At 48.7% G+C, this 23,000-nt stretch overlaps 1 protein-coding gene across 1 annotated transcript in view; it reads right to left on the bottom strand.

Annotated features, from left to right (window-relative positions):
• Nucleotides 1-23,000, bottom strand: part of st6galnac3 (ST6 (alpha-N-acetyl-neuraminyl-2,3-beta-galactosyl-1,3)-N-acetylgalactosaminide alpha-2,6-sialyltransferase 3) — a 241,444-nt gene that overhangs the window by 197,746 nt on the left and 20,698 nt on the right. Inside the window, exon 2 of the mRNA XM_085983445.1 lies at nucleotides 22,409-22,615. Within this exon, the coding sequence (XP_085839571.1) occupies nucleotides 22,409-22,615 (207 nt within the window). The remainder of the gene's footprint in view (nucleotides 1-22,408; nucleotides 22,616-23,000) is intronic.

Raw genomic sequence — 23,000 nt, 5'->3', positions numbered from 1 at the left:
GGGGACCTGATTGAGGTGTACAAAATTATGAGGGGCATAGATAGGGTAGATAGAAAGGAACTTTTCCCCTTCGTAGAGGGGTCAATAACCAGGGGGCATAGTTTCAAGGTAAGGGGCAGGAGGTTTAGAGGGGATTTGAGGAAAAACTTTTTCACCCAGAGGGTGGTTGGAATCTGGAACTCACTGCCTGAAAGGGTGGTAGAGGCAGGAACCCTCACAACATTCAAGAAGCATTTAGATGAGCACTTGAAATGCCATAGCATACAAGGCTACGGACCAAGTGCTGGAAAATGGGATTAGAATAGACAGGGCTTGATGGCCGGCGCGGATACGATGGGCCGAAGGGCCTCTTTCTGTGCTGTATAATTCTATGACTCTAGCTCCTTATCAAATATCTCATCTAATGCGGTGGCGGGGCAGGGTGGGAAGAGGTACTTACAGCGAGAGGAGGCTTGTGCGGACTATAAGCACCAACACTGACCAGTTGGGCTGAATGGCCTGTTACTCTGCTGTAAATTCCGCGCCGTTCTATGAAACTGCTTAGCAAATGCAAGGGTAGCATTGCCCCAGTCGCTATGTGTAGTGACATTGCAAACATGTTGGAAAAGAAAGAACAAACTGCTTTGCTCGCACAACAATACTCATTCAACAGTACCCACTGCTCACATTATCTGCACTGCCTGCTGGTCATTCGGCAGCACTAAACTGGTGCTCGTGTGATTTAGTATTCTGAACTGATTCACGGTTATTTGTTTGGAAGTGCTACGGTCCCTGAGCTGGAATATTGCCCGAGTCTCTCCCTCTCGCTTTCCATTATTTCATGGAGATTAGATAAGCTTTCAACCTAAAAGCATTTTTGTCTTTGCAGAATAGTGATGTGCAGCGCTGTTGACAGAGAACGCACATAATCAGACAAAGAGCAGCGACTGATAAAATTGAAACAATATAATTTCTCCCTTTTCACATAATTGAAATTTGTTGCCTACTATCAGGGACTGTGTGGCTCATCTCAAAAGAGAGAATCTGCTTCACCAATGAGCAGCAGAACACTACAATCCGAATGAATAAATAAGCAATGCAAATTTCATGTTTATAGGAGCTGAAACGAACGAGCTCAGAGCATTAAATCTTCCAAAGCAATTAATAGTCACTTTAAAACTTAAACCAGCCCAGGCCTGACTGAACACCTTGAGATAGATTTCCTACCCTTTGAATTTAAAAAAAAACATCCCCGACTGTGCACAGCTAATGAAAGTCTCCAGGATGAGTTAAGTGAACGTTTTACCTGACCACTTTAGCTGCAACATGAATGTAAAAATGACCTTAGTGTACTAGGCTTACCTAGTGACCGTTGTTAATAATAATCCCAGGAGAGAATACTTCCCTGCTGTTAATTGTAGTAGCATAACCAGGGGTTTCTGCCATAGCTTGACAGCAGAATTTCATTTCTGCCCTGATGTTATGCAGATTTCTGGTCTGTGCTTCTGCCACTTAATGGGAAAGCATTGACCTTCAGATCTTTGCCTCGACCTTTACACACTTGTACCATTATAGAGCGGCACACATCACCCTCGTTTCGTTGCGGGTAATTAAAAAAAGAATATGCATTTACACAGCCACTTTGAAAACCTCAGGACATTCCAAGCGGCTTCACCGCCAATGAAGTAACCTCTTCTGTAGCCCTACAACCCTCTGAGAACACTGCCTTCCTCTAACTCTGGCCTCTTGTGCCTTCACTCCGCCATTGGAGGCCGTGTCTTCAGCCGTCTAGTCCTTAAAGCTCTGAAATTCCCTCCCAAGTCCTCTTCACCTCTCTCTTTCCTCCCTTAAGCCACTCCTTAAAAACCTACCTCTTTGTATAAATGTTTGGTCACCTGTCCTAATGTCTCCTTTTTTAACGTGGTGTCAATTTTTGTCTGATGGCTCTCCTGTGATGTTTTACTACATTACAGGCGCTATATAAATGCAAGTTGTTGTTGTTGTTGTTGTTGAAGTTTAGTCATTGCTGTAATGTTGGAAACATGGCAGTTAATTTGTGTACAGCAAGATCCCACAAACAGCAATGAGGTAAATGAACAATTTAACTGTTTTATTGATATTGGTTGAGTGATAAATATTGGCCAGGACATGGGGGAAATGCCCCTGCTCTTCATGCCATGGGATCTTTTACGTCCACCTGAGAGGGAAGACAGGGCCTTGGTTTAACATCCCATCTGAAAGACGGCACCTCCGACAGTGCAGCTCTCCAGTACAATAGAATCACCTCCTTTTTTCCCTATAAGACACCTGCTTATTTGTTTTGGTACATCCTTCCATCTGGTCAGTGTGATGTGTCTAGTATGATGCATCTAAATGCGAGACGGGCTGATTACAGTTTACCATTGGGGAAATACAAGTGGTTAGAAGTTTTCCATTGGATAGTGTGTCTGATATTGGATACAGCTGGTTACAGGTCTGTTATTGGGTCCAGTACAGGTCTGTCGTTGGGTCCAGTACAGGTCTGTCGTTGGGTCCAGTACAGGTCTGTCGTTGGGTCCAGTACAGGTCTGTCGTTGGGTCCAGTACAGGTCTGTCGTTGGGTCCAGTACAGGTCTGTCGTTGGGTGCAGTACAGGTCTGTCGTTGGGTCCAGTACAGGTCTGTCGTTGGGTGCAGTACAGGTCTGTCGTTGGGTGCAGTACAGGTCTGTCGTTGGGTCCAGTACAGGTCTGTCGTTGGGTGCAGTACAGGTCTGTCGTTGGGTGCAGTACAGGTCTGTCGTTGGGTGCAGTACAGGTCTGTCGTTGGGTGCAGTACAGGTCTGTCGTTGGGTCCAGTACAGGACTGTCATTGGATCCAGTACAGGACTGTCATTGGGCCCAGTACAGGACTGTCATTGGGTCCAGTTCAGGTCAGTCATTGGGCCCAGTACAGGTCTGTCATTGGATCCAGTACAGGACTGTCATTGGGCCCAGTACAGGTCTGTTGTTGGGTCCAGTACAGGTCTGTCGTTGGGTGCAGTACAGGTCTGTCATTGGGCCCAGTTCAGGTCTGTCATTGGATCCAGTTCAGGTCTGTTATTGGATCCAGTACAGGCCTGTCATTGGGCCCAGTTCAGGTCTGTTATTGGGTCCAGTACAGGCCGGCTATTGGGTCCAGTACAGGTCTGTTATTGGGTCCAGTACAGGTCTGTTATTGGGTCCAGTTAAGGTCTGTCATTGGATCCAGTTCAGGTCGGTCATTGGGCCCAGTACAGGTCTGTTATTGGATCCAGTACAGGTCAGTCATTGGGTCCAGTACAGGCCGGTTATTGGGTCCAGTACAGGCCGGTTATTGGGTCCAGTTAAGGTCTGTCATTGGATCCAGTTCAGGTCTGTCATTGGGTCCAGTACAGGTCTGTTATTGGATCCAGTACAGGTCTGTCATTGGGCCCAGTACAGGTCTGTTATTGGGCCCAGTACAGGTCTGTTATTGGATCCAGTACAGGTCAGTCATTGGGTCCAGTACAGGTCTGTTATTGGATCCAGTACAGGTCTGTTATTGGGTCCAGTACAGGTCTGTTATTGGATCCAGTGCAGGTCTGTCATTGGGCCCAGTACAGGTCTGTTATTGGGTCCAGTACAGGCCTGTCATTGGGCCCAGTACAGGTATGTCACTGGATCCAGTTCAGGTCTGTCATTGGATCCAGTACAGGCCTGTCATTGGGCCCAGTTCAGGTCTGTCATTGGATCCAGTTCAGGTCTGTTATTGGATCCAGCACAGGCCTGTCATTGGGCCCAGTTCAGGTCTGTCATTGGGTCCAGTACAGGTCTGTTATTGGGTCCAGTACAGGTCTGTTATTGGGCCCAGTACAAGCCTGTTATTGGGTCCAGTACAGGCCTGTTATTGGGCCCAGTACAGGCCTGTTATTGGGCACAGTACAGGTCTGTTATTGGGTCCAGTACAGGCCGGTTATTGGGTCCAGTATAGTCCTGTAATTGGATCCAGTACAGGTCTGTTATTGGGTCCAGTACAGGCCGGTTATTGGGTCCAGTACAGGTCTGTCATTTGATCCAGTACAGGTCTGTCATTGGATCCAGTACAGGTCTGTCATTGGGCCCAGTACAGGTCTGTTATTGGATCCAGTACAGGTCTGTTATTGGATCCAGTACAGGTCGGTCATTGGGTCCAGTACAGGTCTGTTATTGGATCCAGTACAGGTCTGTTATTGGGTCCAGTACAGGTCTGTCATTGGATCCAGTGCAGGTCTGTCATTGGGCCCAGTGCAGGTCTGTCATTGGACCCAGTGCAGGTCTGTCATTGGATCCACTACAGGTCTGTCATTGGGCCCAGTACAGGTCTGTCATTGGGCCCAGTACAGGTCTGTTATTGGGCCCAGTACAGGTCTGTTATTGGATCCAGTACAGGTCAGTCATTGGGTCCAGTACAGGTCTGTTATTGGATCCAGTACAGGTCTGTTATTGGATCCAGTACAGCTCTGTTATTGGATCCAGTACAGGTCTGTTATTGGATCCAGTACAGGTCTGTCATTGGGCCCAGTACAGGCCTGTCATTGTGTCCAGTACAGGTCTGTTATTGGGTCCAGTATAGGCCTGTCATTGGGTCCAGTACAGGCCTGTCATTGGGTCCAGTACAGGCCTGTCATTGGGTCCAGTACAGGCCTGTCATTGTGTCCAGTACAGGCCTGTCATTGGGTCCAGTACAGGCCTGTCATTAGGCCCAGTACAGGTCTGTCATTGGGTCCAGTACAGGTCTGTCATTGGATCCAGTACAGGTCGGTCATTGGGCCCAGTGCAGGTCTGTCATTGGGCCCAGTACAGGTCTGTTATTGGGTCCAGTACAGGCCTGTCATTGGGCCCAGTACAGGCCTGTCATTGGGCCCAGTACAGCGCTGTCATTGGGCCCAGTACAGGTCTGTTATTGGGTCCAGTACAGGTCTGTCATTGGGCCCGGTACAGGTCTGTCATTGGGTCCGGTACAGGCCTGTCATTGGGCCCGGTACAGGTCTGTTATTGGGTCCGGTACAGGCCTGTCATTGGGTCCAGTACAGGTCTGTTATTGGGTCCAGTGCAGGTCTGTCATTGGGCCCAGTACAGGTCTGTTATTGGGTCCAGTACAGGCCTGTCATTGGGCCCGGTACAGGTCTGTCACTGGATCCAGTTCAGGTCTGTCACTGGATCCAGTACAGGCCTGTCATTGGGCCCAGTTCAGGTCTGTCATTGGATCCAGTTCAGGTCTGTTATTGGATCCAGCACAGGCCTGTCATTGGGCCCAGTTCAGGTCTGTCATTGGGTCCAGTACAGGTCTGTCATTGGGTCCAGTACAGGTCTGTTATTGGGTCCAATACAGGTCTGTTATTGGGTCCAGTACAGGTCTGTTATTGGGCCCAGTACAAGCCTGTTATTGGGTCCAGTACAGGCCTGTTATTGGGTCCAGTACAGGCCTGTTATTGGGCCCAGTACAGGTCTGTTATTGGGTCCAGTACAGGTCTGTTATTGGATCCAGTACAGGTCTGTCATTGGGCCCAGTGCAGGTCTGTCATTGGGCCCAGTGCAGGTCTGTCATTGGGTCCAGTGCAGGACTGTCATTGGGCCCAGTGCAGGTCTGTCTTTGGGCCCAGTGCAGGTCTGATATTGGGCCCAGTACAGGTCTGTCATTGGGCCCAGTACAGTTCTGTCATTGGGTCCAGTACAGGTCTGTCATTGGATCCAGTACAGGTCTGTTATTGGGTCCAGTACAGGTCTGTCATTGGGTCCAGTACAGGTCTTTTATTGGGTCCAGTACAGGCCTGTCATTGGGCCCAGTACAGGCCTGTCATTGGGCCCAGTACACATCTGTTATTGGGTCCAGTACAGGTCTGTCATTGGGCCCAGTACAGGTCTGTCATTGGGTCCAGTACAGGCCTGTCATTGGGCCCAGTACAGGCCTGTCATTGGGCCCAGTACAGGCCTGTCATTGGGCCCAGTACAGGCCTGTCATTGGGCCCAGTACAGGCCTGTCATTGGGCTCAGTACAGGCCTGTCATTGGGTCCAGTACAGGTCTGTTATTGGGTCTGGTGGGGGTTTCAGTTTTGCCATTGGTTGACGATCTGGCGGTTCGAAGTCTGTCAATCGATGAGGTACTGGCGATGGAGTGATTTGAGATGATGAATTAAAAGTCTTGCCCACTATTAAACCACAACAGAAATCAAAAGCAAGATACTGGAAATCTGAAACATTCAGGAAGTTTGCGGCGTTCCTGAGGAACAAACAAGCAATCCTGGCCTAACGCCACAAACCTCAGTAAGCAGGTGAGCTAGTTTAAAACCTTACACATTTTCTTTTGCTGTGTTTTATATTTCGCAGTGTAAGGCCATTAATGGCTGTTCCTCTGTATCACTAATCTGCAGAAATCGGCACTAGGTCAAACAGGCTTTAACTTGCCAGCTTCTCGATTCTGAGTCAGTTGGTTGTGGGTTCAGGCCCGACTCTAGGATATGAAATTTTAGGATATCGCTGAAAGAGCTGTCCAATTAGCCCCTCTCCTTGCTCATCCCCATAGCCCTGCAGAATTTTCCTTTTGAAGTAATTATCCAATTCCCCTTTGAAAGTTACGATTGAATTCGCTTTCACCACCCTTCCAGGTAGTGCATTCCAGATCATAACAACTCGCTGCATAAAAATATTCTCCTCATCTCCAATGTTCCCTCCAGGAACAGGTAGGTCAAATGAAAGTGACTTACTACTCGTCATTCCAGCCATTAATACTTCTGCATACAGCGGCATCCTCTCAAAAAATATTTCCTCTCACTCTCAAAAATTAAATTTCTCTGCTTTCGAAATCATTTTCAATTTGATTACCGCCCCCTCCACTTTTGGCAGCAGATCGGACGACATTTTGGGTAGGAGATGAGACAAGAGGAGACACAGTGAGTTAGTACACTGCCCGTTCATCTCTGGGACTCGGCTGGCTAATGGGACAGTTGTGTCATCTTCCTGCCAGCTGTCAGGCGCCCCACGTGGAATGAGTTCAGACAGATCTTAATGGATGTCAGCCTGCGGAAGAAAGGTTCTGACAATTTAGCATCAATTAGCACTAATTGGTCGAGCTCCCAGGGTGAGCTCTTCGGGACAAGGGGAGCCGGGATTGAGATTCAAGCAGTCGGTGTTCTGCTGAGGTTAATGCGCGTTGTTAGACAGTGTAGGGAAAGACTGATCCTGCAATTGACGCGTGGTCTACCCAACTGGGGAATTGCTTGATGCCGATAACAAAATCAAAACTTTCAGTTCCCACTGTGAGTGCTGCTTATCTTCAACCCACCCTCCAAATAGCAATTACAGAATCGTAGAATCATACAGCATAGAAGGAGGCCATTCAGCCCATCGTACTTGTACTGGCTCTTTGAAAGAGCGGTCCAATTAGCCCCACTCCCCCCTGCTCTTTCCCCATTGCCCTGCAAATTTTTCCTTTTCAAGTATTTACCCAATTCCCCTTTGAAAGTTACTACTGAATCTGCTTTCACCACCCTTTCAGGCCGTGCAATCCAGATCACGACAACTCGCTGCATAAAAAAATTCTCCTCATCTCCAATTTTCCCTCCAATTTTTTTCCCCCTGCACGGGCGCTTTAAATTTGCTGCATGGTCACGCACACGCAGTATCTCTTCTAGCAGCAGCAGCAGCTGGTGCGTGGGACCTCATGATCGGAGTGCGGCCACATGGTTACGTATCTTAGGAGGAACATTGCTCATCTTCCCCCTGGTTATAGAATCATAGAAAGTTACAGCACGGAAGGAGGCCATTTCGGCCCATCGTGTCCACGCTGGCCAACAAAGAGCTATCCAGCCTAATCCCACTTCCCAGCTCTTGGTCCGTAGCCCTGCAGGTTACAGCATCCCAAGTGCACATCCAAGTACTTTTTAAATGTGGTTAGGGTTCCTGCCTCTACCACCCTTTCAGGCAGCGAGTTCCAGACCCCCACAACCTTCTGGGTGAAGAAATTTCCCCTCAAATCTCCTCTAAACCTTCCACCAATTATTTTAAATCTGTGCCCCCTGGTTTTTGACCCCTCTGCTAAGGGAAATAGGTCCTTTCTATCCACTTTATCTAGGCCCCTCAATTTTATACACCTCAATAAGGTCTCCCCTCAGCCTCCTCTGTTCCAAGGAAAACAGACCCAGCCTATCCAGTCTTTCCTCATAGCTAAGATTCTCTACTCCCAGCAACATCCTTGTAAATCTCCTCTGTACCCTCTCTAGTGCAATCACATCTTTCCTGTAATGTGGTGACCAGAACTGCACGCAGTACTCTAGCTGAGGCCTAACTAGTGTTTTATACAGTTGAAGCATAACCCCCCTGCTCCTGTATTCTATGCCACGGCTAACAAAGGCAAACATTCCGTATGCCTTCTTAACCAACTTATCTACCTGGCCTGCTACCTTCAGGGATCTGTGGACATGCATTCCAAGGTCCCTTTGTTTCTCTGCACTACTCAGTGTCCTACCATTTAATGTGTATTCCCTTTCCTTGTTAGCCCTCCCCAAATGCATTACCTGGTTCTTTTGCCAATTATCTTCAATATGTATCCTCTAGTTACCGACTCTCCTGCCAGTGGCAAACAGTTTCTCTCTAGCTACTCGATCAAAACCCCTCATAAGAGCACCTCTATTAAATCTCCCCTTAGCCTTCTCTGCCCCAAGGAGAACAATCCCAGATTCTAAACGAAAAGAAGACAGATTCGTACTGATACAGGATCTTATCGCATCTCTTTGAAATGCCTCAAAGTGTTTCCCATAAGATGAATTGCTTTGCAATGCGGAGACTGGCGTTATGTAGGCAAAGACACAGCACCCATTCTGCACACAGCAAGATCCCGCAAACAACGACAAAGTGAATGAGCAGTTAATCTGTTTTTGGTGGTCTTGCTCGAGGGAGGAATGTTGGCCAGGGCACGAGGTGAACGCCCTGTCCTTCCAATAGTGCCGTGTGATCTGAACCAATGGAACAGCACCTCTGACAGCGCAGCATTCCATTGGCACTGAACCGGACTGTTAGCCTAGATTGTGCCTTCATATCCTAGAGTCGGGCCTGAACCCACAACCACCTGACTTAGAAGCCAAGAGCTGGCAAGTTAATGTCTGAATAAAAAGCCTGTTTGACCTAGCGCCGAGTTCTGCGGATTAGTGATGCAGAAGGACCAGCCATTAATGTTGCCTTACTCCGTGAAATACAAAACAGAGCAAAAGTGAAAAAGTGTAAGGTTTTAAAATAGCTCGCCTGCTTACTGAGGCCCAAGTTTCGCACTAAATGAATAAGTCAATACAGCTTGTATTACAGTAAATACCTTTGGAGAATTGGGTCCTTAAGCTGCACTAGACACAACTGTCACAAAAAAAGATAAAGTTGTTCCATAGAAAGCTGAAACCACAAGAAATGGCTGGCTGTGATCCAGTACAGACTGAATTGCTCTTTTACTGCAGCTTAACAAAGTAACAAGCACCCTCCTTCATTGTATTGGTGTAATGGATTCGAGTTGTAAACCTTAACCCTTTACAACTGGGTAGTCTAAACCACTGGGCTGACGATTTTTGGTCATCTGAAAATGCATTTATATAGCACCTTTCTTACTTTTCCTTTCTGTCTGTTTTCTCTCTCTCTTAATCCCATCTTTCTTTCCCTCTCTATGTACCCGATGTGATTCTAATTCACCCCCCCCCCCCTTTGCCGCCGTTCCTCTGTTTCTTTCTTAACCCTTAAATCTCAGTGGTTAAGGAGGTAGACTGCTGGTCCTGTCGCTCACCAAGGTCCCAGGTGCCCCGTGATCAGCTCGCACCTCCAGCAAGGTACGGGGCAAAAAACATTGAGCCGAAGGGTGCGGGGTGGGGGGGAAAAAAAGTCCAACTAATGGCGCATGCCGTGAGATGCCCGAGCTCCAGCAAGATCCGACCCATTATCTTCAAGCTTTCTTCAGTCAGTGTGTCGGTAACGATGCTGAACTGGCTGCCTGGGGGTGGCTGAGCCATACTGAAGGGGGGGGGGCGGGGGGGCGGTTTGCAGCTGGGCAGCTTAGAAGGGAGTTGGAGTCTGACATCTTCATACTGAGCCAATGCAGTTAGGCTTGCTGCTTGCCTGAATACTAAACTTTTTCCACCTCACTGCACTGCATGGTATTGTCACATACAATATTGCTTCTTACATGAGCCTGACCCCAGCTGCAAAAATAAAACACAAGGGAGCAGAAATTCCGTGAGATCGTGCTGGAATCAGGAATTATCTTCCCCTAAAGGCTTTGGATGCTGGGAGCTTTCAATACTGGGATAGATAGAAATGTGATAGGTACAGGTATCAAGGGATATGGAGCAACGGCGGGGTAAATGGAGATGAGGTACAGACCAGCCTTGTTCTAATCAAAAGGCTGGTCTGTACAGGCCTGAGGGGCTGAATGGCCTACTCCTTTTCCTATGTTCCCGGCTGTTATGCCAGGATTATGTCAGCCATGGAACTCTACCATTGACCTCCCTCAAAGTCTGTGGGATTGGGTGGGGGTGGGGGTCGGTGGGAATGCGGCCTTAAGGAATCAGCCTTTGGCAGTTTGAGGGCTCGTCTCCATCACCTCTTTGACAAAGACACCAGAAACTCAGGCAGAAGCTGCCCAGTCTAGGAGGGTTCTCGTTCCACCTCCCTCACCCACCCACCACAATCTGGATGAGTGCAGCTCCAACAACGCTCAAGAAGCTCGACACCATCCAGGACAAAGCAGCTCACTTGATTGGCACCCCATCCACCACCTTAAACACTCACTCCCTCCACCACCAGCGTACCGTGACTGCAGTGTGCACCATCTATAAGATGCACTGCAGCAACTCGCCAAGGCTTCTTCGGCAGCACCTCCCAAACCCGCGACCTCTTCCACCTAGAAGGACAAGGGCAGCAGGCGCATGGGAACACCACCACCTCCAAGTTCCCCTCCAAGTCACACACCATCCTGACTTCGAAGTATATCGCCGTTCCTTCATCATCGCTGGGTCAAAATCCTGGAACTCCCTCCCTAACAGCACTGTGGGAGTACCATCACCACACGGACTGCAGCGGTTCAAGGCGGCGGCTCACCACCACCTTCTCAAGGGCAATTAGGGATAGACAATAAATGCTGGCCTTGCCAGTGATGCCCAGATCACAAACAAATTTTATAAAAATAAATCTGGCCGGGCTCACAGTGGTGATGGTGATATGATGGTGATGAATCACATTGCTGTTTGTGGGGCCTTACATTACAACACTGACTGCACTTCAAAAGTACTTCATTAGCTGTAAAGCACTTTGGGACGTCCTGAGGTCGTGACAGGTGTCATATAATTGCAAGTCTTTCTTTCTTGTACAAGCTCAACACTATTTTCATTTTAATAACTTGTTCTTATCACCAATCTTTGGACACTTTATTTGGAGACTAAGTCATGGTTTCCTGGGACAAGGTTACGCAAAGAGATAGACGATTTTTCCCCAATTACTACTCAGAGTGCTGTCCGTGAATATAAATATTAATATGCACATGCAGCTATTAGTATTTCGCTCGCACTATTTGGCCGAGGTGAGAATAGAAGCTCATCGTTCCCAGCTCAATCAATGAGCATTAATATACAGACACATCTATCTGCACGCAGGCCAAGAATGTATCACTTAGGTTCAGGTACCATCTGCAGAGACTGACTTACATCCATTATATTAAACATGTCAGATAATCAATTTGTGTCGAGCCATTTCTTGGAGAAACAAGCCAGTATTTACTATCACGCAAGAGCCAGTGCAAAGAATATAATGACCCTTTCAGAGACTTTATAACTCAGCTTCTGGAGACACATCTTTCTTGCTTAATACCTGCCAATATACTTGATGTTGATTGTCTCAGTCACACCAGCTATGAATCCTAAACTTTACTGGGTCAGTTTATTTTACAGAATCAAGACTGAGCTATGTATCAATTCAAAATCAATAATTGAACATCTTAGCTTCAAAGTGTTATGATAGAAACACAAGAAATCTGATATAATCTATAAATCACAAATAGGTTCACATGAAGAAGCCCTTCGCCCATTTGTTCGCATCTATCCAGAATATCAACCCAAACGCCTTGCCATTTCTTAAATAAGTCAAATGACTTGCCCTCGTCTGGCCTTCCAGGCTTCAGCCACCCTTCCTGGGCTGTGTCCCACTCCCTGATCTCGGCCGCCCTTCCTGGGCTGGGTCCCCCTCCCTGATCTCGGCCACCCTTCCTGGGCTGGGTCCCCATCCCTGATCTCGGCCGCCCTTCCTGGGCTGGGTCCCCATCCCTGATCTCGGCCGCCCTTCCTGGGCTGGGTCCCCATCCCTGATCTCGGCCGCCCTGCCTGGGCTGGGTCCCCCTCCCTGATCTCGGCCGCCCTTCCTGGGCTGGGTCCCCATCCTTGATCTCGGCCGCCCTTCCTGGGCTGGGTCCCCATCCCTGATCTCGGCCGCCCTTCCTGGGCTGGGTCCCCATCCCTGATCTCGGCTGCCCTTCCTGGGCTGGGTCCCCCTCCCTGATCTCGGCCACCCTTCCTAGGCTGGGTCCCCATCCCTGATCTCGGCCGCCCTTCCTGGGCTGGGTCCCCCTCCCTGATCTCGGCCGCCCTTCCTGGGCTGGGTCCCCATCCCTGATCTCGGCCGCCCTTCCTGGGCTGGGTCCCCATCCCTGATCTCGGCCGCCCTTCCTGGGCTGGGTCCCCATCCCTGATCTCGGCTGCCCTTCCTGGGCTGGGTCCCCCTCCCTGATCTCGGCCGCCCTTCCTGGGTTGGGTCCCCCTCCCTGATCTCGGCCGCCCTTCCTGGGCTGGGTCCCCCTCCCTGATCTCGGCCGCCCTTCCTGGGCTGGGTCCCCATCCCTGATCTCGGCCGCCCTTCCTTGGCTGGGTCCCCCATCCCTGATCTCGGCCGCCCTTCCTGGGCTGGGTCCCCCTCCCTGATCTCGGCCGCCCTTCCTTGGCTGGGTCCCCCCCCTTCCTGGCCTTGGCCACTTTGGAACCTGCTCAGCAAATGTACAGAAAAACTTCAAAGGGCAAATAACCAAAGGGAACTCTCCCAAAAGCATGTGCAGAATTTAAATACGTTCCTTTAGGGAGAGCAGAGAAATTTTTTATTTTGCCTTCCATTGCCATTAGTCACGTTCAGTAAGGGTATTCTGGGATTCCCAGAGGAAGGCAGGAGTCAGTGGCTATTATCATAATGATATATCATTTTCTGTGCTGCAGACAGATTTTACATAACAATGGGCCATTTATTTTCCTCAATGCTTAAATAGTTGACAAAAAGGTGAAAAAAAAATCACCTAACTAAATGTGGAATATTTCCAAAATATTGGAGAAGACTTTATGGGCGTGAAATTCGGTTATGCCCCGTTTGATGGCGGTAACCAAGTTAAGGCCGGACATTTAGCGCCCGGCACAGAAGTACCGCACCGGCCGCTAAATTCGGCTTACCGACCGCACAGGAAATGGAGCACAAGGTCGGGCGCTCCACTTCCTGGTGGGGCGGTAACCGAGGCGATGTTGGGGCGGGCCGCTGCACACTCTGCAGGGCCTCCGATGGCCCACACTAGGCCACCAGGGTGGCGTGGTGCCACGGCCACAGCCCGACGTCAGGATACAGTGCCGGGCTATGCGATGGCGGCCAGGACCACGCCGCGGCTCACACGGAGCGCCGACCTGGAGGTCAGCCAAAAAAAAGGAAAATGGCAGCGCAGGTCACGGCCACACCTCCCCTTTAACTACCGCCCCGTGAGCAGGAGTCAGCTCAGCTGGCGACCTTTAGGGAAGGAAATCTGCTGTCCTTACCCGGTCTGGCCTATATATGACTTCAGATCCACAGATGACACTGCCCGCGACAGCCTCGTGGGGCGCAGCCGAATTTCTGCCGCAGGGTGGTAAGGCGCCTTGGTGCATGGTGATGACATCATCGCCAACGGCGCAGCAGCCTGGGGCGCTACGTTATCGGGTTGCGCTCCAGCAACGCCCTGCCAAATTTCTCAGGAGGTGCTTTTTTCGCCACCCCCCCGGGACGATAAGCCCTCTGTGCCACATTAGCGCCCCCCGGAGGCACTAACGCCAGGTGCAAAGGAGCAGAATTTCTAGCCCTATATATTACTAATCAGACTGTGGGCAAGGCCAAATTTGTTGTGCATCCTGAGCAATTCTTATATCAGAGAGGCTTTCAAGGCCTCTTCAGAGGGCATTGAGATCCAGTGTGGGACTGAAGTCACATGTCGGCCAGACTGGGCAAGAGTGGCAGGGTCACATGTCACCCAGATCATGTAGGGATGGCAGGCTCCCTTCACTGAAGGGCATCAGTGAACCAGTTGGGATATTAACAACAGCTTCATGGTCACTTTTCCTGATGCCAGACCACAAATTAGCAAAGTTATTGAGTTTAATTCCACAACTTGCCACAGCGGGATTCAAACTCAGGACAACCATAACCACTACACCACCAGTACCCTCAAATTACTGGCCGAGATGGTTCTGTTCAAGCTATGGTCAATTACACCACCACATAGGTGTTGGGCTTGACTCATATAGTATAGAACGGTAGCATAGTGGTGTAGGGGTTCGCAAAATCCCCTCAACCCCGAAGCTACTGGAGATATTAATCTACATCGTGGAAATTGTCTCTGGGTTGGACAATGTTTTAAAATTTGCCCAGAACCGCAAAAGGCTGCGTTGAGATGGACAGCACCGGAATCGAGGAACTTTGTGGAAAAATTCGCACACTTTAAGACAGTACATTTTATTAATAAAATTGTTCCCTGGAGTTTGGTAAATTGCAAAGGGGTTTAAACTTGGCCATCAGAAAAGCATGGCCAAGTACAAAAAGGAAGCAGCTTGTACAGCTTGTAGTGTGTCTGTGAGAAAGACCTGCCAATCAAAGGGAGTTTCCCTTCTCTACAGAAGCAATCGATGTTTGTTTATTGACATAAGGGATTATCCACTTAGGTTGCGGTTACGGTGACTGCAGGACAATGGGCTTCTGTTTGCCTAGCAATCCAACTCCATTCAGTACCCTTCACATACAATGAGTCATAGAGTCATAGAGTTATACAGCACAGAAAGAGGCCCTTCGGCCCATCGTGTCTGCGCCGTCCATCAATCCCTGTCCAGTCTAATCCCATTTTCCAGCATTTGGTCCATAGCCTTGTATGCAGTGGCATTTCAAGTGCTCATCCAAATGCTTCTTGAATGTTGTGAGGGTTCCTGCCTCTACCACCCTTTCAGGCAGTGAGTTCCAGATTCCAACCACCCTCTGGGTGAAAAAGTTCCTCCTCAAATCCCCTCTAAATCTCCTGCCCCTTACCCTGAATCTATGCCCCCTTGTTATTGACCCCCCTACTAAGGGGAAAAGTTCCTCTTTATCTACCCTATCTATGCCCCTCATCATTTTGTACACCTCAATCAGGTCCCCCCTCAGCCTTCTTTGCTCCAAGGAAAACAACCCCAGCCTGTTTAGTCTTTCTTCATAGCTGAGGTGCTCCATCCCAGGTAACATCCTGGTGAATCTTCTCTGCACCCTCTCCAAAGCAATCACATCCTTCCTATAGTGAGGCGACCAGAACTGCACACAGTACTCCAGCTGTGGCCTCACCAGCGTTTTGTACAGCTCCATCATAACCTCCCTGCTCTTATATTCTATGCCTCGGCTAATGAAGGCAAGTATCCCATATGCCTTTTTAACCACCTTATCTACCTGTTCTGCTGTCTTCAGGGATCTATGTACATGTACACCAAGGTCCCTCTGACCCTCTGTACTTCCTAGGGTCCTACCACTCATTACCTACCAACAAAACTCCGGAAAAGGACTTTTGAAAGAGAACAGTTGGGAATGAATGGGTTTTTGAATCACCCATTACTCCCTTTTGTTAGCCCAGAAACTCCGGATGTGGGCGGGACAAACCACTTCAAGCCCGTTTGAGTCAGCCAATCATGGCCTTTCTTTTGTGTATTTGAACCTTTTCGGCGCGAATTTGGCACACAGACCCTTTCAGCGCCAAACAGCAGGAGCTCGCAGGATATAAAGATAGCTCCTGAGAAGCTATCTCTCTCTCTCTCTTATTTCCTTGGACCACAGGTGAGCAGGTTTCTGACTCCTCAGCAAGGTAACCTAGTAAGGCGTATAGAGGGGCGGTAATTTAAGGGAAGTTGCTAAGATTGTTTAATTAACATTGTTTAATTAACATTGTAGCCATTTATCCCTCATTTTGCCATCTGTTTTCCCCCATTTAAGCAATTGTACAGTGATTACTAAAATCATGTGGTGTAGTTTTCTTTAGTTTAATAAAAGTTGATTTTCTCACATCCAGACCAGTTGTCCATTTTAATATATCATTAATTATAAGTCCTCCAGTCAGAACTGGAAGGGTGGGTTTAGCGATTCAAAACCGCTGTTTGGGATTGGTCAGAGTGTAGTAGCAAAAGGCTGCCTGACCAGGTGAATTACCGTAAACCAGATAAAGGAAGGTAAATTACCGTAAACCCCAAAAAAGATGCCCCCCCTACAGTGGTTATGTTACTGGACTAGTAATCCAGAGGCCTGGACTAATGATCCAAATACGGCAGCTAGGGAATTTAAATTCAGTTAATTAAATAAATCTGGAATATAAAGCTAGTATCAGTAATGGTGAACCATGAAACTATCGGATTGTCGTAAAAACCCATCTGGCTCACTAATGTCCTTTAGGGAAGGAAATCTGCTGTCCCTACCCGGTCTGGCCTATATGTGACTTCAGACCCACAGCAATGTGGTTGACTCTTAACTGCCCTCTGAAATGGCCTAGCAAGCCACTCAGTTGTAAAAAACTGCTACAAGAAACAATAATAAACCGGACGGACCACCCGGCATCGACCTCGGCACTGGCTATGGATACGACAACGGCACACCCAGCCCAATCGATCCTGAAAAGTCCTCCTCACCAACATCTGGGGACTTGTGCCAAAATTGGGAGAGCTGTTCTACAGACTAGACAAGCAACAGCCTGACATAGTCATACGCACAGAATCATACCGGCCAATGTCCCAAACTCCTACATCACCATCCCTGGGTATGTCCTGTCCCACCAGCAGGACAGACCCACCAGGGGTGGTTACACAGTGGTATACAGTTGGGAGGGAGTGACCCTGGGAGCCCTCAACATTGACTCTGGACTCCATGAAGTCTCATGGCTTCAGGTCAATCATGGGCAAGGAAACCTCCTGCTGATGACCACCTACTGCCCTCCCTCAGCTGATGAATCAATACTCCTCCATGTTGAACAACACTTGGAAGAAGCACTGAGAGTAGCAAGGGCACAGAATGTACTCTGGGAGGGGAATTTCGATGTCCATCACCAACAGTGGCTCAGTAGCACCACTACTGACCGAGCTGGCCGAGTCCTGAAGGACATAACTGCCAGTCTGGGCCTGAGACAGGTGGTGAGAGAACCAACATGACAGAAAAACCTACTTAAACTCGTCCTCACCAATCTACCTGTTGCAGATTCATCTGTCCATGACTGTATTGGTAGCAGTGACTACCGCACAGCCATTGTAGAGACAAAGTCCCGTCTTCACACCGAGGACACCCTCCATCGTGTTGTGTGGCACTACCACCGTGCTAAATGGGATAGACTCAGAACAGATCTAGCAGCTCAAAACTGGGTATCCATGAGGTGCTGTGGGCCATCAGCAGCAGCAGAATTGTATTCCACCACAATCTGTAACCTCATGGCCCGGCATATCCCTCACTCTACCATTACCATCAAACCAGGAGACCAACCCTGGTTCAATAAGGAGTGCAGAAGAGCATGCCAGGAGCAGCACCAGGCATACCTAAAAATTAGGCACCAACCTGGGGAAGCTGCAACACAGGACTACATGCATGCTAAAATGTGGAAGCAGCATGCTATAGACAGGGCTAAGTGATTCCACAATCAACAGGTCAGATCAAAGCTCTGCAGTCCTGCCACATCCAGTCGTGAATGGTGGTGGACCATTAAACAACTAATGGGAGGAGGAGGCTGCATGAATAGCCCCATCCTCAATGATGGTGGAGCCCAGCACGTGAGTGCAAAAGACAAGGCTGAAGCATTTGCAACCATCTTCAGCCAGAAGTGCCCAGTGGATGATCCATATCGGCCTACTCCTGCGGTCCTCACCATCACAGAAGCCAGTCTTCAGCCAATTCGATTCAGTCCACGTGATATCAAGGTATGGCTGAGCGCACTGGATACAACAAAGACTATGGGCTCCGACAACATCCCAGCTATCGTGCTGAAGACTTGTGCTCCAGAACTAGCCACACCTCTAGCCAAGCTGCTCCAGTACAGCTACAACACTGGCATCCACACGACAATGTGGAAAACTGCCCAGGTATGTCCTGTCCACAAAAAGCAGGACAAATACAATCTGGCCAATTACCGCCCCATCAGTCTACTCTCAATTATCAGCAAAGTGATGGAAGGTGTCATCAACAGTGCTATCAAGCGGCACTTACGCACCAATAGCCTGCTCACTGATGCCCAGTTTCGGTTTCGCCAAGACCACTTGGCTCCTGACCTCATTACAGTCTTGGTCCAAACATGGACAAAGGAGCTGAATTCCAGAGGTGAGGTGACAGTGACTGTCCTTGACATCAAGGCAGCATTTGATCGAGTGTGGCATCAGAGCCCTAGAAAAACTGAAGTCAATGGTAATCAGGAAGAAAACTCTGCACTGGCTGGAGTCATGCCTAGCACAAAGGAAGATAGTTGTGGTGGTAGGAGGTCAATCACTGCAGGAGTTCCTCAGGGCAGTGTCCTAGGCCCAACCATCTTCAGCTGCTTCATCAATGACCTTCCCTCCAACAGAAGGTCAGAAATGGGGATGTTCGCTGATGACTGCACAGTGTTCAGTGCCATTCGCAACTCCTTAGATAATGAAGCAGTCCATGCCCGCATACAATAAAACCTGGATGACGTTCAGGCTTGGGCTGATAAGCGGCAGGAAACATTCGTGCCATACAAGTGCCAAGCAATGACTATCTCCAACATGTGAGAGCCTAACCACCGCCCCTTGACATTCAATGGTTTTACTATTGCCGACTCCCCCACCATCAACATCCAGGGGGTCACCATTGACCAGAAACTTAACTGGACCAGCCACATAAATACTGTAGCAACAAGAGCAGGTCAGAGGCTGGGTATTCTGTGGTGAGTGTCTCACCTCCTTACTCCCCAAAGCCTTTCCAAGGCACAAGTCAGGAGTGTGATGGAATACTCTCCACTTGCCTGGATGAGTGCAGCTCCAACACCACTCAAGAAGCTCGACACCACCCAGGACAAAGCAGCCCGCTTGATTGGCTCCACATCCACCATCATAAACATGCTCTCGCTCTGCCACCGGCATACCGTGGCTGCAGTGTGTACCATCTACAAGATGCACTGCAGCAACTCGCCAAGGCTTCTTCGGCGGCACCTCCCAAACCCACGACCTCTACCACCTAGAAGGACGAGGGCAGCAGGCGCATGGGAACACTACCACCTCCAAGTTCCCCTCCAACTCACACACCATCCTGATTTGGAAATATATCGCCGTTCCTTCATCATCACTGGGTCAAAATCCTGGAACTCCCTCCCTAACAGCACTGTGGGAGCACCTTCACCACACGGACTGCAGCGGTTCGAGAAGACGGCTCACCACCACCTTCTCAAGGGTAATTAGGGATGGGCAATAAATGCTGGCCTTGCCAGCGACGCCCACATCCCAGGAACAAATATAAAAAAATTATTATAGCCAAGTTCATACTGGGCGCATTACTGCTGTCAGGTGAGGTAGGTTCGTGTAGTGTTCTTTAGTGATGCATAAACTGGGCACTCCGATGCAGTACTGAGGGAACGCTTACGGACGGAGGTGTCGTCTCTCAGATGAGACATTAAAACAAGGCTCTGTCTGCCCTCTCAGTTGGATGTAAAAGGATCCCATTGTACTATTTCAAAGAAGAGCAGGCGAGTTCTACCCGGTGTACTGGCCCATATTTATCCCACAACCAGCATCACTAAAACAGATTATTTGGTCATTATCCCATTGCTGTTTGTGGGACCTTGTTGTGAGAAAATTGGCTGCTGAATTTCTTACATTACAACAGTGGCTGCAATGGGATGTCCTGAGGTTGTGAAAGGTGCTATATAAATGCAAGTTCTTTCATTTCTTTCTCTGTAATGGCAATATTGATTAGATCAGAACAGATTAGCTTCGTATTATTGATTGATCTTAACGTGCACCAAGGCCCGATTGGCTGGATTTACTACGCCAGCTCCTGTTATTTGCAATTCACTTCGACTGAAAGCCTCATTGTTTCTTCAGTGCAGTAAGCACTTTCAGCAACTGCATGTCCCTGTAATGATTATAATTTACTAATACCATCTGATTACTGGAGTGGGCCAGCTAACAATAAACCGCTCATGGCTGCAATGCCTCATTAACAAAATGTTTGATTCCCATTTTAGACATTCAGCAGGGTAAATTGATCTGGTTATTTAAAAAAAAAAGCAGAACTGGTCTTTTGTAAACCAAACCTCGCGTACAATACACATTGTGGAGCTCTGCTGAATTTATGACCAATCAATGGAAAAGGGCAGAGTTAGGAGCACAGCAAAGAATGGAATGAGAAGTGGATGTTCTGTCCCTTCATATCTCATTCAGTTCTTTCTTCAGCCCCATTATGGACCTGTCCATTCAAATGGGCATTAAAGATCATGGCACTATTGGAAGAAGAGTCGGCATTTCTCACAGAGACCTGACCAACATTCCTGTCTCAACCAGTCCCACCAAAAACAGATTCCTTCATTTTTCAGCTGTGGCCAAGTTGGTAGCATCGCACCTGTGAGTCAGAAGGTCGTGGGTTCAAGTCCCACTCCATGAAACTTGAGCACAAAAATCTAGGCCGACACCCCGGTACAGTACTGAGGGAGTGCTGCACTGTCGGAGGTGCCGTCTTTCGGACGAGACGATAAACCGTGGCCCTGTTTGCCCTCTCAGGTGGACGTAAAAGATCCCACGGCCACTATTTCGAAGAAGAGCAGGGAGTTCTCCCTGGTGTCCTGGCCAATATTTATCCCTCAACCAACATCAAAATATAGGTCATTATCACATTACTGTTTACGGGAGCTTGTTGTGAGCAAACTGGCTGCTGTGTTTCCTACATTACAACAGTGACTACACTTCAAAAGTACGTCTTTGGCTGTAAAGCGCTTTGGCACATCTTGAGGTTGTGAAATGTGCTATATAATTACAAATCTTTCTTTCTTTGAAAGGAGGCATCTGAGATGTGACCTTAAAGCAGCATACAAGATGGTCAAGTGGATAGCAAGGCAAATTTGGAAAATTACTTTAAATTCAATTGTGAGCAGGAAAAATGGACACAGTTTCAAAGTAATAAAAAGAGGTAAATTTAAGACAGATATCAGGAAGTTCTTCACACAGAGAGTGATCGACACACAGAACTGACTTCCGGATAGAGTAGTGGAGGCAAAAACACTGGAATCCTCCAAGAATCAATGGGATATTGGAAAGAGAGAAAAGGAGACAAAGCATTTGTATTCACTTAGCGCCTTTAAATATTGACAAGGACACTGGGGAGAACTCCCCTACTCTTCTTTGAGATAGTGCCATGGGATCTTTTACATGCACCTGAGAGGGCAGACGGGCTCTCGATTTAGCGTCTCATCCAAAAGACGGCACCTCCAACAGCGCAGCACTCCCTCAGTACTGCACTGGAGTGCCAGCCTAGATTATGTGCTCAAATCACTGGAGTAGGACTTGAACCCATGACCTTTTGATTCAGAGACAAGATGCTACCACTGAGCCACGGCTGACACCTTTTGGTATGTAGTGGAGGCAAAAAAATGTAATTCTTTAAGAATCAAATGGATGTACAGGAAACTCTTTTTTTTTATCTGGCACCGACGGGACCGGCGTGGTGCCGGTTTATCAAAAAGTCCAGATTACAGAGAGGTATAGTAAAAGGTACGAGAGCCCCGTACACGGTCACAGATCCAGGCATCCCTGTTGCATAGCAACAGGTGCAAGAACCCCGGCCACAGATCCAGGCGTCCCTGTTGCATAGCAACAGGTGCAGGAACCCCGGTTACACGGCCACAAATCTAGGAACGGCCACTAATATGAAATAAAACTTACCTGAACCTACTCCTGAATTTTGCCAGTCAACAGAGATTTCTGGTTTTTAGGTGCCAGTAAATCGAGAGTTTCCTGTACTTAGATGGGCCAAATGGCCTTCTTCAACCATAATTATCTAGTGATCGATCGGGTGTTACGCAAATGCAAGTATTTTTTTTTTGGAGTTCCCTAGAGAAGAGTCTGCAAGACCGAGTGAAGTGAAGGGATTGATCCCCCATATTGGTACGGTACAGTTCCATTTACCTGCTGCGTCGTTACACTGATGTAGCCAGGGAGGTCTCGGGGCTGCTGGACCTTGGTGGGGTGGCTGAAAGCTCTTGTTCTGTTTAAAATCCCATTCTGGCCAAGGTAAGGCTGGAGGAGAAGTGAAGAGTTGTCGTGTGTGTAGTGGACTACTGCCAGCAAGAGCGAGACCACCAGTATTGAGCTTAGCACAAGAATCGATTTTCTCTGTAAGAAAAGGGGAGGGGGGGGGAGGGGAGAAACAGGAAAATACTTGTTAGTTTTGGACAAACAACCAATTTGCACAGAGTGAAGGCCTAGAAATTGGGTTGGGGCGCCAAAGTGGTGTAAAAGTCGCCCGAGCGCAGGATTTAGCGCAGCGTTCGAGGCTTTAGCGATTGTCAGATATTCAGTTTCATTGCTGCTCGAGGGACACGGGGCAAGGCTCGAGGCGCTCCACGTCCCTCTTAGGGCGCTGAAACTGAATATCGCAGCGCAACGTGCCGCAGCTGCGGTACTGCAGGCCTTCCTCCCACTGTTAAGGGGGAGGTGCCTGCAACAGCGCGATCCCCGCTCGCGAGTGCCGGCAAATGAGCCCGGCACCAAGGATAAG

Source organism: Somniosus microcephalus, chromosome 3 (assembly GCF_052327205.1).
Source record: "Somniosus microcephalus isolate GS21.2 chromosome 3, FLI_Smic_1.0, whole genome shotgun sequence".
Lineage (NCBI taxonomy): Eukaryota > Metazoa > Chordata > Chondrichthyes > Squaliformes > Somniosidae > Somniosus > Somniosus microcephalus.
Note: the sequence above shows the minus strand (reverse complement) of the source record. Positions and strands in the feature narration are given on the sequence as shown.